The sequence below is a fragment of the Physella acuta genome, unplaced genomic scaffold (assembly GCF_028476545.2).
Source record: "Physella acuta isolate Inbredline_101_S28 unplaced genomic scaffold, ASM2847654v3 ptg000289l, whole genome shotgun sequence".
NCBI classification, from domain to species: domain Eukaryota; kingdom Metazoa; phylum Mollusca; class Gastropoda; family Physidae; genus Physella; species Physella acuta.
This window is the reverse complement of record NW_026731808.1, coordinates 25,452-43,003: the sequence shown is the minus strand read 5'-3', so window position 1 is coordinate 43,003 and position 17,552 is coordinate 25,452. Positions and strand designations below refer to the sequence as shown.

General features: G+C 30.9%; 2 protein-coding genes across 2 annotated transcripts; one reads left to right on the top strand and one right to left on the bottom strand.

Annotated features, from left to right (window-relative positions):
• Window positions 1–853: 853 nt before the first annotated feature.
• On the bottom strand, window positions 854–6,529 carry LOC131939686 (nucleoporin p54). Its single transcript, XM_059298149.1, has 10 exons — window positions 5,937–6,529; window positions 5,476–5,703; window positions 5,107–5,309; window positions 4,268–4,455; window positions 3,756–3,955; window positions 3,278–3,426; window positions 2,991–3,098; window positions 2,452–2,571; window positions 2,128–2,238; window positions 854–1,567 (listed from the first exon to the last, which is right to left on the bottom strand). The coding sequence occupies exons 1-10, from the start codon at window positions 6,481–6,483 to the stop codon at window positions 1,457–1,459; spliced, it is 1,965 nt and encodes a 654-aa protein (XP_059154132.1). The 5' UTR covers window positions 6,484–6,529; the 3' UTR covers window positions 854–1,456.
• A 1,624-nt stretch (window positions 6,530–8,153) lies between these two features.
• LOC131939675 (transmembrane protein 232) lies at window positions 8,154–16,744 on the top strand. The gene is made up of 16 exons (XM_059298134.1): window positions 8,154–8,315; window positions 8,531–8,642; window positions 8,778–8,883; window positions 9,731–9,888; window positions 10,377–10,476; window positions 10,775–10,950; window positions 11,253–11,458; window positions 11,769–11,917; window positions 12,409–12,584; window positions 13,489–13,567; window positions 13,826–13,944; window positions 14,168–14,414; window positions 14,820–15,001; window positions 15,406–15,629; window positions 15,937–16,030; window positions 16,338–16,744. The coding sequence occupies exons 1-16, from the start codon at window positions 8,179–8,181 to the stop codon at window positions 16,461–16,463; spliced, it is 2,391 nt and encodes a 796-aa protein (XP_059154117.1). The 5' UTR covers window positions 8,154–8,178; the 3' UTR covers window positions 16,464–16,744.
• Window positions 16,745–17,552: the final 808 nt, after the last annotated feature.

Sequence of the window (17,552 nt, the reverse complement as noted above, 5' to 3'; positions counted from 1 at the left end):
ACGCTTAAAAAGAGTTTTGAAAATTCAAAATGCGATACTTCTGCATTGACGTAATTATAACCGCAAACACTTGACAAGTTCTTACATTCCCTTATAGAGGGAAATAGATCAATTAATATATTAAATAAGAAATCGAATTTATTTTAGTGCAATAGCCCCCTCAACTCCTTGCAATTTTAGGGCTGTAGTGACATTTCATTTTGAATAGCTAGGATCTGACTTTTTCGTATGTTTGAGGGTTTGTAAAATAATTGGCAAAAAGGCACGTCGACTTTTTAAATCACTCACTATTTCTGTGATCTAAAAATACCTGTTTCAACTGACTGGTGTCAATAGTTTCTTGCATTATCAGTCCAGCTTATTGATGTCGAGCTTTTTTATCCTTTTAAAATGTGTGTTTGAACTCGCTGAGTAATAGCACGCTTTGTACCTAAAGATATTTTGGCTAGTTTCACAGACACTATTTCTTTTTATGCTTGTCTGTTTTCATACTTTTATTTTGCATGAGACCAGACACTAAAGCTGTGTTTTTTCACCCATTTTTTTATCTACCCTACATCACTATACTATTACCAAACAAAAAGCAGGTAGCTGACAACTAGTGTTTAGTTAGTTAATTGCTTAATAAATTATGCTTAACCAATGCAAAGGCTGCCTATTTTATCCATAGGTATTACTTCTTTTTTAGAATGGGTTTGACATGGTTTTCAGTGATACATTATTAAAATTAATTAGTTTTAATTTAAAAATTACTCTTAATACTAGTTAAATGTAAATCTTGGTCAATTATTTTACAAACATTTGTTTATGACAACTTTTAAATAAAAAACAGACAAAAACAAGTGTTTTTAAATCATTTATTTACAACAACATTTATGGGTTCTTATAATTACAAATAATATGAACAATATCTATTAAAATGCCTATATTACTTTAAGATGTTTTTCATTTTTAAAAATGTCAATTTTACTTTAAATTAGCTGGATAATATTAAACCTATTTTATTATACTTTGAGAACTTGAAAGTATTGAAACCAATCTTTCATAATCTAATTATTAAAATATTTTCAGAAGTCAAATTTGAGCTAAGAAGTTGTTTCTTGAAACTTAAGTGCATGGTAAAAATGTATCAGCAAAATGTACAACAATTTAAATCGATATTTTTTACAATACTTGACCATATCAACTGTTTAATTCATGGCTTAGATTAATACTTGACACCAACGTATGTGAATGAGCCACATTAGAAAAAAAAAATTAAACAATTACATGGTTGAAAAGATACCTTGCATATTCAAAATAATATCTATCGAAAACCTTAATATTTTTTACTTCTCATTTCTATATCAAGTTTAGAGAACACATTGGTCTTGTGAGGTTAATAATTGTTAATTCTTTTTAAACAACAATTCTTCTCAAAATTCTCAGAGGCTGAAGCATAAGAAACAGGTTTAAATCATCTAGCTGGGGACTTGGAGATGCCTTGTTCAATGAGCTGCAGGTCGGCAGCGTCCTCTTTGATAATGTCAATCAGATGTTGGAGACCTTCTTGTTGTTGTTTGAGAATCTGGGGGAAAATTAAAAATATTTGTCATCAAAACTGATTTTTTGTTGTTGTGTTACTTTGTTTATCATTTAAAAATTAAAGCAGACTGTCTACTGTGAGATTCAGAGGCCAACGTTAATGATTTACAACGGTGACTGGGAATGTACAATGAGAAAAAACAGCACAAGGGAATATTTTTTTTAAATCCAGCATTTAAAAATATTAACAAAGAATAATTACAAGTACACTGTAGCATTATAAACTAATTTCCCACGGGATATGACAAAATAAAAGTGTATTGGTATAATTGGTTTATTTTTGGGCCTTTTTTTCCTAACAGATTTCCATTGCATAATTTTTCGATTGCGCATTTTTTGGGAACCATTTGCAATATACTGTATACGCTAATAGTATTTTTTTAATGGTACCTCATAGTTAAATGATAAGGACCCACATCAACTAGTAATATGTGGAGATCTAGTCTAACCAATTTGTTCCTTTTAATTTAGCACTGTGTAAGTTAATGGATATAAACATTGTATGAGCTAAATGAATGACAAAATAAAAAAAAAACAGCTTACTATTCTTATCTCTGATTGTGTCTCACCATCCATCTGGTAGGTGGGGTCAGCCCTGCCAGAGGCCATTTGAAGCTGCATTCTCATTTGTGACATGAGCTCATTTAAACGTCCCTACAGAAATAGAGACAAAACACTATAAAATTTTAACAAAATGTTTAAAAATGTATCTACATAAGAAGTTTATAATTTACAAAACAAAAGATCAAATAGTCAAGAAAACAGTATGAACTTCTGTAAGAAATTGTTGAATTGAACATGGGGAAAACAAGAAATGCTTTCTCTTCCCCCCCCCCCCACTAAAAAAAGTACAATCTGTCACTTTACCTTAAACTGTGTTGGGTGGTTAAGTTCCACCTGTAATTGTTCCAGCTGAACTTTCAGAGTTTCTTCCTCTACTTGTATGGCATATCCCATTTTTCTATAAATTTCTTGTTTGACTATCACCTAAACCAAAGAAAAAGAAAACATGCTTTAATGTCAACTTCATAAAAAATAGCTATCTAGATTTACATGAGCACAGAATCATTTTGGGTCACTCGTAATTAAAGCTCTAACTTGAGTTATAAAGCAACATCAGCCCTAAAAATTACTTAACAGAAGAGATACTGGCATAAAATCTTTATTACTCTGCTTGCCGTTTACAAAAAGTGAAGAAGTATGGGGTGCTTTCAATAAAGAAGTGAAAAAATAATATAACCCTAAAATCGTATCACATTATCATTTAATAGTTTAACATAAATCAATTGGTTAGCGATAACGAGGTTTCTTAATTACTATTTTTTTTAAAGCAATAATATGATTTAATATTGCATTATAGTATATATATAAAGTATGTCATTGGTAAGCATTAAAACTAAATTTACCTTCAACAATCTATGACCAAGTTCTAAATCTTTACGTTTATAGTCTTCCATTTTAGACAGCATCGTACTGTGCTGAGTTTGCAAATCTGCCAGATCTGAAGCAATCACCTGTAATATTTTTTTAATGATTTAATGTACATTTTACTAATAAAACACAACTGATACATTTTTAAACACAACTGTATACACAATACCAACATCTTTTTTTAAAGAGTTGGAGTAATTAAACCAGACATTGAGTAAACACTAATCTAAATTAATTGTTAGATTTACAATACACCACCCACATCAAGCCTTTGCTGGTACAGCTTTGTTTGCTCTGCTTGGTGTTTTAACCTGCGCTGCAGCTCCTTGAATCCTATCATTGGAACAGGTATGTATCTCTCAGGGTCGGGGTTATCAAGCTTAGCTTGCTGCCACAGTAAAGGATCAACACCTAAACAATAAAGCACACAAATTGAACGAAACAGAATTTCAAAAAGTTTTAACTTTTAAAATTATAACAATGAACAGTATATACTGTTAATGATACATCTGCATAACGGTAATCCTGATTATGTATAATACAAATAAAATTAGAACCATTACAACACAGTAACAGTAATTTATTAAATTTTTATTTCTATATTTTTCAGAGTATTTAGAATATTTTATTTAGTATTTTAACCCAATACAATATGGAATTGTTCTTTAAAATAAAAGTTAGAATTGTAACTTAAAACAAAAAATAAATCTTTCTACATGAACGATGAAGTTAAGAGTTACCTGCCGGGGGTTTGTCTAAATACTCTTTCAGTTGTTCTTCTGTCCAGCCAACTTTAGGTAGCATATTCTCTACATTCAGTTGTGAAACTAGTTGACTCTTCAGTGTGGCCTGGTTTAAAGCGTTGAACAAATCACTAGCAAGCACTCTCTTGGCAGGGCCTGTGGCTGGCCTCTCAAGGATGTAGATAACTATCTCTGTTCTGATTAAAGAAAGAAGAAAGAAATCTTTAAACTAAAATAATTTTTTAAATACATTCCTTTTTAATACTCAACAAGGAAAGCTGAACATCTATATAATTTCTTAAAATATGTAGTTTCTAAAATCATATTATATTTAGTTTTATCAAAGTTCATGATGAGAAATTTAATATATTTTTGTGACTATTAAAGTTTAAGTGCAAACAAATATTTTTTTAAAACCGCATTAGTTTATAAACCACTGGATTAAAGTGTATACTTTTAATCCAACTATTAAATGTCTACAAATTATAACTGTACAGAACATAACTAACCTGTCCTCTGGGAGCGGCTTGATCCCTTCAACACAAACACTTAAAGTTGGTTTATTGCCTAAAATTCTCTGCAGGGTATCAACAATCTGCTGTTGGGCGGCTGTTACCTCTTCCTCTTTTCTCCCTAGTACCAATGCCAACTGTCCAAGGTCATTACTGCCTTTAGGAATTAGATGATAGCCCAAAGCCTAGAAGAAATGTGTAATTCATATATAACAACAAAAAAACATTTGCGTGAAAAAATTAAAAACTTCATGAGTTAATGTTCTAATAATATGTGACCCTACCCCTTTGCACCTAGACTAAGAGTATTAAGAGTTAGAGCAATAAATATGAAACAACTAGGATATTAATTTAAAGAGTATAATTATCTCTAATTGCTTATTCTTAGGTGGACAAAAAATGTAATGTGAAATTTTAAAACCTATAGCTTGACAGCATTTAAATTAGCTTTTGCTGTGCAAACTATCGTGCTTGTTATGAAGCTGCTAGAAATTATGGTAAATTAAAAATTTCTTCAAATCATATTTTGGAAAAAGCTAATAATAAAAATCATTCTGGATCATAGTTGTCCAAGTACTAACCAGTTTTCAACTTTAAAATTAGCATTAATTAACAATGCTTTGAGACTGATTAAAAAACTAAATATCAGCTATAAGTACTATAACAACTGAAAACATTGTGAGGAATCACATAAATGTAATGCTTAACCTGTAAATTTATCTTAGCGCAATAAAATATAAATCTTTCTATTTCATGTTAGTTTTTATCAAAATTAAGTATTTTAAAAAAATCAGTAGTGTATAAAAAGGATAAATAAACTTTTAGAATTCAGTTACCTTGAATCTACAAAAATGATTTTCAGGTTTAAATTCTACAACACCATTTGAAGAATAATATCCCTTGCCAACACCCCAGTATGCTTGCAGCTGATTCCACTTGGCAATGATAGCATCTCTTTCATCCCCAAAGATCTGGGGTAAAGAAACTGCCATAGCAACATTTGCCAAATTAGCTTCTTCCTGTTGTTGTGCTGTTTGATCTGTTGTGAAATATTAGAGAATTTTTATTTATTTTAAAAATGAAAAAAAAAAAATGTGGAGAAACTATCCTAAAAATGTTCAGCCATTCAGCAATAATTTTGCTTTAATTAAGAAAAAATGTATTTTAAAAAAAGTTTTTACCAGAGAAAATGGAAAAAAACTTACTAAACAAACCCCCTGTGGGAGCACCAAAAGCACCAGCACCACTGAAAGTTGAACCACCAGTTGTTCCACCAAAGGCAGCACCAGTTCCAAATGCTGATTGCCCTGGAGTACCAAAAGTTGATGTACCAGTCCCACCTAAAGTTGAGGCTCCACCAAAACCTCCAAAGCCTCCAGTAGATCCAAGACCAGCACCAAATCCTCCTGATCCTGTACCAAATCCTCCAAATCCTAGACATTTTTTTAAAAAAAAGTTTTGAAATGAAACCTAATATTAAAATTAGAGGATAACTGTAAACCATTTTACTGTCATTAATTGAACTGGTAAATTTTTAACATTTGATGAACTCAGACAACCAAACTATGCTGTTTGGTAAGTGGTGGTGAGTTTGGCTACTGGATAATAATTTTATTATTGATAGCCTAATAAAAATAAAACCTGACATATTCAGTAAATCACAAACCTGTTGTAGTTGATGTTGTTGGTGTGGTAAAAGAAAAGGGTGATGACGAGGTTGATGTCCCAAAACCACCAAACAATGATGAAGTTGTTGTAGGTGCTGTTCCAAATCCTCCAGCTGGATTTGTTCCAGTTCCAAATGTCCCTAAGCCTCCTGCACTTGCTCCAAAACCAGTTGATGCTCCAGCCGTGCCAAAACCAGTGGTTGCCCCAGCAGTTCCAAAACCAGTGGTTGCCCCAGCAGTTCCAAAGCCAGGTGTTGCTCCTGTAGTTCCGAAACCAGTTGATGCTCCAGTTCCAAAACCAGTTGATGCTCCTGTTCCAAAGCCTGTTGAGGTACCCGTTCCAAACCCAGCACTTGCACCGGTGCCAAAGCCAGTACTTGCTCCAGTACCAAAACCAGTACTAGCTCCTGTTCCAAAACCTGTGCTTGAACCTGCTCCGAAACCGGTAGATGATGTGCCCGTTCCACCGAAACCTCCAAACCCGGTTGAGGCTGAAGTCGTTGGTGTTCCGAAGAGCGTGGAGGTTGTTCCACCAAAAAAAGACATTTTCTAAAAAGAACTCATGCAAGTAGAGGAAATGTTAAACGTATTTTCTTTTGAAATTATTAGATCCAATAGATCTAAATCAAATCCAGATCTAGATCTAGATCAAATTGATCTAATCTAGTTGTGTCTACTTCACGTTTCGTTTTGGTGGGAGACACTGATGTTACTAATTACCGAAAAATTTATTTTTAAAAACATGAACTAGAGTTTAGGTTCTAGCCAAGTTCCTGCTTCTAGTTCTAGCCTAATTGGCTAATTCAATTAACTCACTCTTTGCATGAAATACAGCAGTAATTTTAATATCGGAATAACAATGTGTACAATACAAGATATAAAAACTACAAAACATTGCAAATATAAGAACTTTAAAAATTAAAAAGTGCATTCAGCCTAGTCTAGGCTTATTTATTTTAAATAAACCATGTTTATGTAACATTTAGTTACTTTTGTGGCTGAGGAAAAAATACTTAGAAATCTAAATAATAATACAGCATTTTTCAATATGTACGGCCATGCCAATATGCAATGACACACTTACAAAAAAAATAGTTACGCTTTTGAATATATTTTTTCTTCTTCTAGATTCTAAATAGATCTATGTTAAATTGTTGCGATTTAACTTTTTTCCCGATTGATGAATAAGGAAAATTGTTTAAAGAAACAGAATAAAAATAATTCCACTCAGTTATCCTTTCGGGTCTGACGATCAGTATGGCAGATGAAGTAGAGTTCGTCTGTTTTACAACCTCGGAATATGAAGGGGTAGAATGACCAGTTCTTTGCACAGCTGCCTTAATTTTTCCTAACTTGAATAGGATAAACATAAGAGCTCGTTGGACTCGGAAGTGATACTTGTGCCCTTTTTATTAGAGATTCGGGTTAAATAATGCCAATCTAAAGGGATAAAATTGACAAAAAAATTATATTTATGAATTTTTCATGTGTGATGTTTCAAAATTAATCTTTAAACATACGAAAATTACTTTAATTGGGTTTAATTACTATTCGTCAAATCGTTATTAATTTATTATAAAAGAAATTAATGTTTCCTACTAATAGTTTCGTTTTCGTATTTTAGATTGTACAGTTTTTGCGTCCATAACGACAATAATGGTAACAAAAATAGTTTTAATTTTTTTTTTAAACTCTGTAAGAAAATTATCAAGCTACATTTAATTTAGACTGAGTCTTTGATAAATTCAAAAGTCAGGGCTGTGCAGTGGTCCGGACTAGACTAAAATGACTAGATCTAGTTTTGTTTCATGATTCATGAATAAATTGAATTTCAATGATCAGAATCAGATTTAAGTAAAATTTCACAAGTCATTCACATTGTGATTGTCATTGATTTAATTTTAATAATTTTAAGTAGAATCTAGATCTATTATAATATATTTATTAATTAATATCATTTAAATTGATAATGTTTGATATTAGGCCTGTATAACTATAGGCCTAATTAATTAGGCCTAATTAATAAAATTATTAAATTAATATTGCCTAATTTTTAAAAACAAATAATTTAATTAGTACTAATTACTAATTAGGCCTAGTTAATTAAAAAAAATAATTATAATTAATATAATACTATAATAAATTAAGTTCCTGGGCATATTTATTTTTTTGGCAATTGTACTACTATATCTGATATCTACATTTCTGCAGGCATGAAATGAACCAGCTCAGAAAATCATAATGCCAGTCACAAAGCTTCCAGTGGTTCACAAGTTTGGAATTATTTCCAGCAGTCAAAGGGTTGAACTTCAAGAGAGACTACTGAAACAAACTCTTTTATCTAATACTGAGAATAAAAATGCTATTCAAACTCATAGGTAGATCTAGCTGATTTATTTTCTTAAATGATATGTTTATTTCAGTCAGAACAATTCAATAAAATTAAATAAAAGTAACATATGATGAAGCAATTGTAATTCGATAACAAAACTATTATGTATTTTTGTCTTTTAATAAAAAGGAATGTTGAATTAGATATGTTTTTCTTCTTCAAAAGAGTTTGTAATAATTTTCTTCCTTTTTGTTTCTTTAGAAATCCTTTGGAAGTTACAGAGGAATTTATTGAACTTTTCAATAGTGCAGAAAATTACCTGACAAAAGAAAAATATGAAGATCAAGCAAGAAAGTTATTAGAAAGATCCAAGGTCAGTTTGAAAATGATAAACATATTTATAGAAAGATAGTTAATTTTTGTACCTAGAATTTATAAAGTGAAAATTTTCAGTTGTGAAAACTTTTTCAATGATCAGTAGTTTTATAAATACAAGTTTACTTATCAGAGACGCTCTGGTCTTAAAAACTTTGGACGTGGGTCCCATGTTAACCTTCCACTAGCATGGACAGAGATGGCTCAACTATCTCAATGCAAGGGGAGAATACAAGAAGGTAATTAATGCTAAATTTGAATAATAATCTTGTATCATTTTCAAGAGTTTAAAATATTTATAAACTTAGTTTTTACACTGTAATAAAAAGTTTTAAAAAAAAAGAGAAGTCTTACATATTGTAGCCATTTTCTCAAACATAATTTTATTTATTTCCTTGTTTCTATATTTGCTCAAATTATACATGTTTTAGTCAGAGGCACATCTATAGGGAAGGGCAGGTGGTGCCTGAGTGCCTGACCCAGGGTGGTGCCAAATGGGGTAGAAAAAAATAAAAGGCTTTGTTCTGAGAGTTGCATTACTGTATTATACAGTCGATATTAAGAAAATAGGCTGCTGTATGGCTTTACAGACTTACTTAACCATTTCCTGCATCCGTTGTATGACACCAAAATAAAAAATTTTAAGGTATTGGTAAAAAGTGCCCCCTTACCTTTCCTAACAAGGGGGTTGGGTACACAAAATTGGGGTTAGGGGACACAAATTTGGGGTTATGGGAAAACAAAATTGAGTTTGTCCGGGATGCTAGTATGGGTTGCTTCACCTCTGGGTATAGTGTTCACAATTTTTAAATTAACAAGTAACATAAACAAATTCAAGTAAAAGAATAAAAATAATATTCCTTCTGATTATAATGATTATCAAAAGTCACTATAATCTACCTTCACTGTTTTTAAATACATGCTTAATTAGAAATTATTAAAAGTTTAGGTTTGTTTGTAAACAAAAAAAGTCATTTCCCAAATTCCTAGATTGTAATTTCTAAGTTTTAAAAATGCAGTGAAATGTATTCCTTTTTACTTAAATTTTTAAAAAAATCTTTTGATCATATATGTTTTACTTTTTAGAATGCTTAGATGTACTTGTGGTATCACTGGATGTATCACCTTTAGAAAAATACCACATCCCTGCTCTGTTTTTCCTTGCTGAGACAATGCTGTATTCACTGAGAACAGAATCTGTGCATGAGTCTTTTCTAAAAACAGTTGAAATTAAGCTGTTGAAGGTTTGAATTGCTATTGTTTTTTTTTATCTATTATGTCCATGTTTTAGGGGACTGCATGGTTAGAAAGTAGAGCTTACGACTGCTAACTTTGAAGTCTCAAGTTCAAATCCTGAGCTTGAGCATCTAGGACGTTCCTGATTCCACCCAGCTCTGATGGGTACCTGGCTCATGTTAGGGAAATTAAGGCAGCTGGGCATAGTGTTGACCAATCTATCCACCCCCCCCCCCCCCCCCCCCCTTAGGCCAAGATCATTGAAACATTTGAACTCTACTTCATCTGCCCCATGTCTTGGGGACATACAGGAAAATATAATGATGATGAAATCTTAAATTTGTGTAAACTCTTCTATACACAGTGTGTTTCAAAATTGCTTAAGACTATGCTTGACTACTGATTTGTTAGAAATGTTACTGTAAACTCACTAATTACAAGTATTATGGTGTTTTTTTTAATTAAAAGCTAATCTATAATAATTCATTTGTTTTAGATGGGAATGTTGGTATTTGAAAGGTTATTTTATCATCACATGGCTGGACAACTGCAAGGATATGTAGAATCTAAGAATCGACTGAATACTTACATACATGGTAGTAAAGTTAACATAAATTGCAATTTTATAAGAATAAACAAAGTATGTTAGTACTCATATAAAAATCATTCAAAAGTATATGGTCTATTCCAAAAAAGGAATACATTTTAAATGGTTTCTTTCTACAATTTTTTGTAATTTTAAAAATTTAAGGCTTTTTATAATGCTGGATATTAATATTATTTGACTATTTTAGAATACTTTTAATTAAAGTGTTAATTTTGCTTGCAGATACGAGTTTTAAAATTTGGTAACATAACCTTGCTTTAAATAAAGGCTGTTGTTATTTTCATCAGGACTGCAAGACATTCTAGGGCTTTACAGCCCATTCCCGAATGCACTGCTTTCCCTGCAGTTTATAATTGAAGTTGGGAAGATAATTTTAACTGAGCAACAGTCAAATTCAAGTAATGGGCAAAATGAAGGAAAATTAAAAGATGTACAAAAGCACAACATAAAGGCATTGAATTTGGTATGATACATTGTATTTTTAATTTATTGTTAATGTGATGCTGAGCTAAAACATTGTTTATTAAATTTATTGACTTAAACAGCTGCAGTTTTAATATTTCTAAAAAAAAAATTGTTTTTTAAACATTGATTTTTTTAAAAATTCCTTACAAAAAAAAGGTTTAAGTTTTTAAAAATAAAAAAAATCAATTCCAGTATGTATTAAGATAAATTTAGTATAAACTAACATATTGTGTATGATTTTTTAAATTACCTTTACTGGCTAGTATAATTTTGAAAATTAGATCATCGTTTTCTCAATAGGCAACAAAAGATTTGTATGAACGACAGAACCGTGACGACAGCCGGTCTGTTGGAAGTGGCGCCATAAGCAGCTCTGTGCATGATCTTAGCCCAACTTTATGGCATGCCCTGGATGTTTGGAGGTGCACCAGTGGCATTGGTGGTGGTTTAGCAGATGCTCTTAGAGCCTTAGCACACTGTGGGCTAGGCCTGGCAACTGAAACATGGTGTGTGCAATGGGAATTTGATCCAATATTTTTATTAACTTTTTTTTTCTGCAGCTTTTATAATTGACTGTGGTTGTGAATACATGAATAGACTAATAAGTTAGTCATGTTTATTTTTGTTTTAATTGGTCAATGCATCAAAGAATAAATAGGCCTACATCTATTTCAAATGTATGCTTTTTAACCATGATAATTAGTTATGCTTGGATTTTATGGTGAAAAATCTGTGAATACAGATTTATATGTGTATGAGTATACCCTCAATAACACAGATTAACACACATACAGTGTTTTAAAAAAATTTGAACAGGATTGATGGGGTTGTTGCCATTCAAATTCTTGGTGAAGCTGCCAAAAACAACATTGCTGTCCTCAAAGTCCTTCAACATCTAGCAAAAGGGGAGATTAATCCAGATTATCTATTTAGTCCCCCTTTAAGTGGAAGAAGCAGTTCAACTGGTGAGTTTTTTAAGAGTCTGTGTTGACATATTTCTTCTAGAATCCTTTTTGAAATTAGACAAATCTGAAGCATGAGACTGAGACTAACTTTATGAATTAAACATTTGTTAAATTAAATTTTAAATTTAAATTTTAGCCTTCCAACTTCATCATCTTCTTTCTGAGGGGGGGGGGGGGAGGGGTGAGAGAATCAGCCAACAATTAGTCAAGCAAGAAGTCCAAAGTCATTGTTTTTCTCCAACATAATTAACTATTGCATGTCAACATGCACCATATGACTTGTTGACTCTGCCTTCAGTCTGCTTTTCTTTCTAAATTTAATTCCATCGCCTTAGCTTATCTGAAAGGCAGTAGGTTGCTTGATTTCAGAGTTTTCTGAAAACTCCAAAGTCAAACAACTGCTGCCTTGTAGTTTGTTCTTGGATGGACAAAGGCTATGGAAGCAAATCCAAAACGAAAAGCAGGCTGAAATCTGAGTTGTTTGTTTACAGAGACCTCTAGCTCTTCACAAGACACCACAGAAACAGGAGAGGAGCACTCTTTTTCCATTATTAGTGAAGAGTTATCTAATTCTTCATTGAGTGATATTTTTGAAAGAAGTGAAGAGGAAGAAAAAAAGTCAGCTCATTCATTAGACTCGGATGATTTTCACAATTCACTAAATAAGGTAGAATATGCAATGGACACCAGCGAGTTGACGAGATTCCTTCCGTAATATTGTTGACATGGAATAAAAATGTGCTTTTTTAGATTTAGGACCATAAAACTAATAAAAGATAAAATTTTATTAAAAACTTAAGCCTAAAATTAATTCAGAAATGTAATATTTTTAGAATCAATGCTATACAAGTTGCAGATCCAGAGAACTTGAAAATAATTTGTTGAGTTTAAGGCTACATTTCTATTTATTTTCATCAAGCCTAAGTTATAACCCGATGTTTCACTTTCGTAAGACAAACATTGATTGGCTGTAAAGGAACTCCGTGATCGATTTCTGACAGCCCCACTTTATAGTTATTTTGTTTACAAAACTTTGCAGATCAAATTTTTAAATAACTATGCAAATTTAAACACCATGACCTATTGTTTCTATTTTTAGCTTACAATGTGTACAATAAAATTTATGTCGGCCATTGTTTATGTCGCCATTACACGTGAAAACCAAATTGTTTTTTCTTTTTTTTTAATTTTTATTTAGTTACCGAAAATATTAAAAACATCAAATACATCCAATCTTTAGTAAAGTCCGAAAAAAACCAGACAGACAGGATTTTATAACCATATTAATTGTAACTACGCCGTGCAAGATTTTAAAATGAATTTATACACCTCTCAAATACCTTTGAGACTTTTCTCGCTGGTGTCCATTAACATCTATCAAAATAAAATGTAAGTCCTATTTAAGTCAATAAAATCCTCAAATTATTATTTAACCTTATTATTTTATGTTTACTTTAACACAGTATATTTTTATTTGTTTTAATCAAACTACATTTTCTGAAACTTTAAAAGTAATTTATTTTTTTATTTTTTTAAAATTCACAATAATCTTGTACTATAATGTTTTCTAGTCTGAGTCAAGCAGTGAAACAACAAATGGAAATGCTGATATTTCTTCAAATAAAACTAAAGAAAAATTTAAAATTCACGGTACGAATTAGATTTTAGATGTAACATTTAATTTTAAAATAAATCTTAAAACTATGAATGATTTTTAATGCCTTATTGCTACTGTCATTAAAAATAATCTTAAAACTTTCTTTTACAACTTTTACAATATTTAATATTCCTGGTATATTAACACCCATGAAGCAACTAGAAAATGAAATGATCATCACAGAAATAATAAAAAGCATATAATTATTTTAGTTAATTAGCAGACCAGAAATATTTTTTTTTGTCTTACAGAAACACATTTACATAGTGGTGAAGTTCAACAGAACTCAAACAAACGAAACTCACAGGGCTCACAATTGAAGGATCAATCAAAGACAACACTGGATGGTTGCCATCTGACAAATATACCAGTAAATGTTCACAGTACCTAATTTAGTCAACATAGAAATGGCAAAGATGAACTTTAAATGACAAATATATATATATAAATATAAAATAAGACAAGTTTGAAGAACATAAAACATCCTTAAATTTTAAAAGTATTTTCAACTTGTACAATGCTATCATTTTTCTTAATTATTTCTTAGTTATTCCTTTAAAAAGTAAAGCCAATGCTCATATTTTTTTAAACAGATAAACACAGTGCCAGGCATAACAGGATGGCATTGGGAAGTAGCTGTAACATACACAGAGGTCCTGGCAAACATTGTGCTACATGGCAGTTCCTCTGTCATTCAAAAATTGGCTCTTGTTGGTGACAACAATGATGTGGAAACTCTCCTGCATCAAAGTCACAAAAGTTGTCTTGTTAAATCTATTCCAAGTGCTGGTCTTTTGGATTTTGTGTTTTTTAAACTTGACAATGCAATATCTGATGAAGGTTTGTTTCAATTTTTAATTAAGTGTTCAGATATTATGTCACTTAAATTTATTAAGATTTAAAAAATATTTAATTATCAAATCTAATATTATTGATAAAGAATTAACACAGCCATGCTCAAAACAACACATTATTTTATTTGAATAATCTCAGATAGGCATGAAGTAGATCCAACCAGGTTGGTATATATTGGAAGATGGGTAGCCAACTAAAAAATTAACTATCATAAATATGATTGTTATGGCAAAAAAAACTGAGGGTTTTTTTTTTGGGAACTAAATTGTTAAATTATGCCCTGATTTCAGAATGTCCGGAAATCTTAATTCCAGCAAAACCTCATAATTGAGCTAACATTTTTAATTAACGAGCATTACATCATTACATTGAGATGTTTTTTTTATGCAGGAGCTGAGGAGTTATGTTGGAAGGTGAGGTATGGAGCAATACAGGGGCTGGAAAAAATATGCAGAGGTCTAGCAGGTGATAAACTCAGAGAAGGGCTGCATTCAGCTGCGTGGAATTTTCTGCTGAAAGCAAATTCTCAAGAAAAAGATGTCAGAATTTTGGAAGCTCTAAAAATAGAGAAGGTATGTTTTCTTCAATTTAAAAAAAAATAAATATTATACGTTCATTTTTCAATATTATCCCATTCGTGCCCAAGATGAAGTAGAGGTCATCTGTTTCAATGACGTTGGCATATGAAGGGATAGTGTGGTCAGCAGGGACTTCCTGCAGTTATGAGTCTGAATTGAGAACCAAAACTCAAAACCGTCTGGCAAGCAGTCAAACACTCTACCTTTTGACCGGACGGTCCCCATTAGTCAATAAAAATGGGTTGTTTTTTTTGTTTTTTCTGTTGAAATACTATATTTACTATATTTAGATGTTATACTTGAAGAATTTATTTTCAGCTCTCCAATTAATCATGATCAAAGAAAAACTGATGTATTTTGAAATGTCCTTTTTTACATGTAATTTTCTTCTCATGCAGATTGAATTACCTAGTGTTAAGCAGCAAGACCCTATTGTTAGAGAACAATCTCCAACTGTTGGAATGAGAATAGCTTCAGGTTTATCCATGATTTATTTACCTCCCTTACCACCCCCACTGACTGCAACTCCAATTAGAAGAGCTACACCCAAGCAAGATAATTTAGTATTTGTGAAACATGCTAACAAGGAAGAAGAAAAGAAACCCAAAAGAACAACACTTAGGTGATGTTACATTTTTTTTTCAACTTCAAGTTATTTTCTTAGTAAAAAAATTTTTTTAAGTTGGTTTTCTATAAACGAATGTGTATTTGTGAAGATGTCTGCTTCTGAACTTAATAGTCTTAATGTATATGCCGACTAATTTGAAATTTTAGCTTCTTAATTATTTAAAAAATAAGAACCATGTATAATTTTTAAATTATTAGTTGTTTAATAGACTGATTAAAGGTACTGTAATAATTTAATAAATCTGTAGTTTGTAAATTATAATGTAGAATAAATGCTAACTATAGTTGTTTTCTGTTTTTAGACAAGAGATTGATTTAGCAACAGCACTCTATGAGAAAGCCCCAGATTATAATACAAGAAAAAGTTATGACCTGCGAAGAGTTGTAGAAGACCAGGTAATTGAAAGTTTTTTTTAGCTTTTTATTTATACAAAAACAACTTTTATAATTTTAAAAACTTATTTACATTTCGATGAGTGTTATGAACTGAGTTCTAAGAATACTTTTGTGTAGGCTAACTGATCATATCTTTTTGGCTCATTTTAAAAACTTTGAGTGCTTTAAATATATCTTACCTAGGTTGTTTCCACAACCATACTTTTAAAACTTGATACTCAATGATTTAGTAGCATAAGATCATGTTGGCTGATTCTCAATCTAAAAATATTTTTGAGATATTATCTGTATAATTTCTTTTTATCAGTGGAGAAAAGAATTGCAAGCAAAGCTGCAAGAAGAGGAACAAGAAAAACTTAAGATGCTGGCTGAAAAACAAAAGAATCTTGAAGAAAAACAAAAAGCTGATGCAAACCATGAAAAATCTTTGTAAAACTGATGGACGGTATATTACATTTTAGGTTATAGATTACAAATCTGATGTTATATGTAGTCAAAAGAATGAAAACTACTTGATTTATTTTGAACAAATATTTTTTAATGTATTTTAATGTCAGTTGATGTAAGTATTTTTAGAATAATTTGTATTGTTCTAGTTATTGAAAAAAAAATGTAAATGCTGTTTACTTTAAATCAGTAATGTCTACACAGTAAGCCAATGTAAGTATTTTTAGAATAATATGTATTGCTCCAGTTGTTGAAAAAAATGTAAATGCTGTTTACTTTAAATCAGTAATGTCTACACAGTAAGCCAATGTAAGTATTTTTAGAATAATTTGTATTGCTCTAATTGTTGAACAAAAATAATTAAAATGCTGTTTACTTTAAAGCAGTAATGTCTACACAGTAAGCCAATGTATTTTTAGAATAATTTGTATTGCTCTAGTTGTTGAACAAAAATAATTAAAATGCTGTTTACTTTAAAGCAATATGTCTACACAGTTGTTGGCATAGATATTCTGAAAGGCCAGCTACTTGATGTAATTTAACATTGTTAATTGTAATTGTTTGGTGTTTTTTTTTTATTATTTTATTTAGAATAATCTAAGGTTGAGCCTAAGAATTAAAATATGCAATCAACATATTTAATTTTTTTTTAAAGAAAAATAGATTTCTTTCTGTATTTTGTAAGATAAATAAAAAAAAAATATAGTGATATAGGCTTGTATATTGTATTATTTGATAATTCATGAGAATATCTTCACAAATTAAGTGTTTCTATATAGTTTAACCATTACTTTTGCAAAGTGAGATAAGGACAGGGTCAACAAGAGAGTGAGGGAGGGGGTGGGTCGGTGTACGTGGTGATGGTGTCCCACATGGTCCCACTAAGACAATTATATATATTGACTTTAATATATAGCCAAATAAAAAGGGCTGAAAATATATCATTGCCAGGGATTCATGCATGCCAAGTGGAGATCAGGATTGATGCTATCCTGATGCACCAGACTTTTAACAAGAGAATAAAAACAATTACATTTTTTATTTTTGTTTTGTTTTTTAATAAAATTTAATAATT

Bases quoted from the DNA above. Each gene is read 5' to 3' on its own strand.
- LOC131939686 (XM_059298149.1), bottom strand. From the start codon at position 6,483: ATGTCTTTTTTTGGTGGAACAACCTCCACGCTCTTCGGAACACCAACG. The intron at 5,704-5,936 runs GTTTGTGATTTA...AAAAATGTCTAG, and splicing joins AACAACATCAACTACAACAG to GATTTGGAGGATTTGGTACA. The intron at 2,572-2,990 runs GTAAATTTAGTT...TCTTTGGTTTAG, and splicing joins TTGGTCATAGATTGTTGAAG to GTGATAGTCAAACAAGAAAT.
- LOC131939675 (XM_059298134.1), top strand. From the start codon at position 8,179: ATGCCAGTCACAAAGCTTCCAGTGGTTCACAAGTTTGGAATTATTTCC. The intron at 10,477-10,774 runs GTAGTAAAGTTA...TATTTTCATCAG, and splicing joins ACTGAATACTTACATACATG to GACTGCAAGACATTCTAGGG. The intron at 16,031-16,337 runs GTAATTGAAAGT...TCTTTTTATCAG, and splicing joins GAAGAGTTGTAGAAGACCAG to TGGAGAAAAGAATTGCAAGC.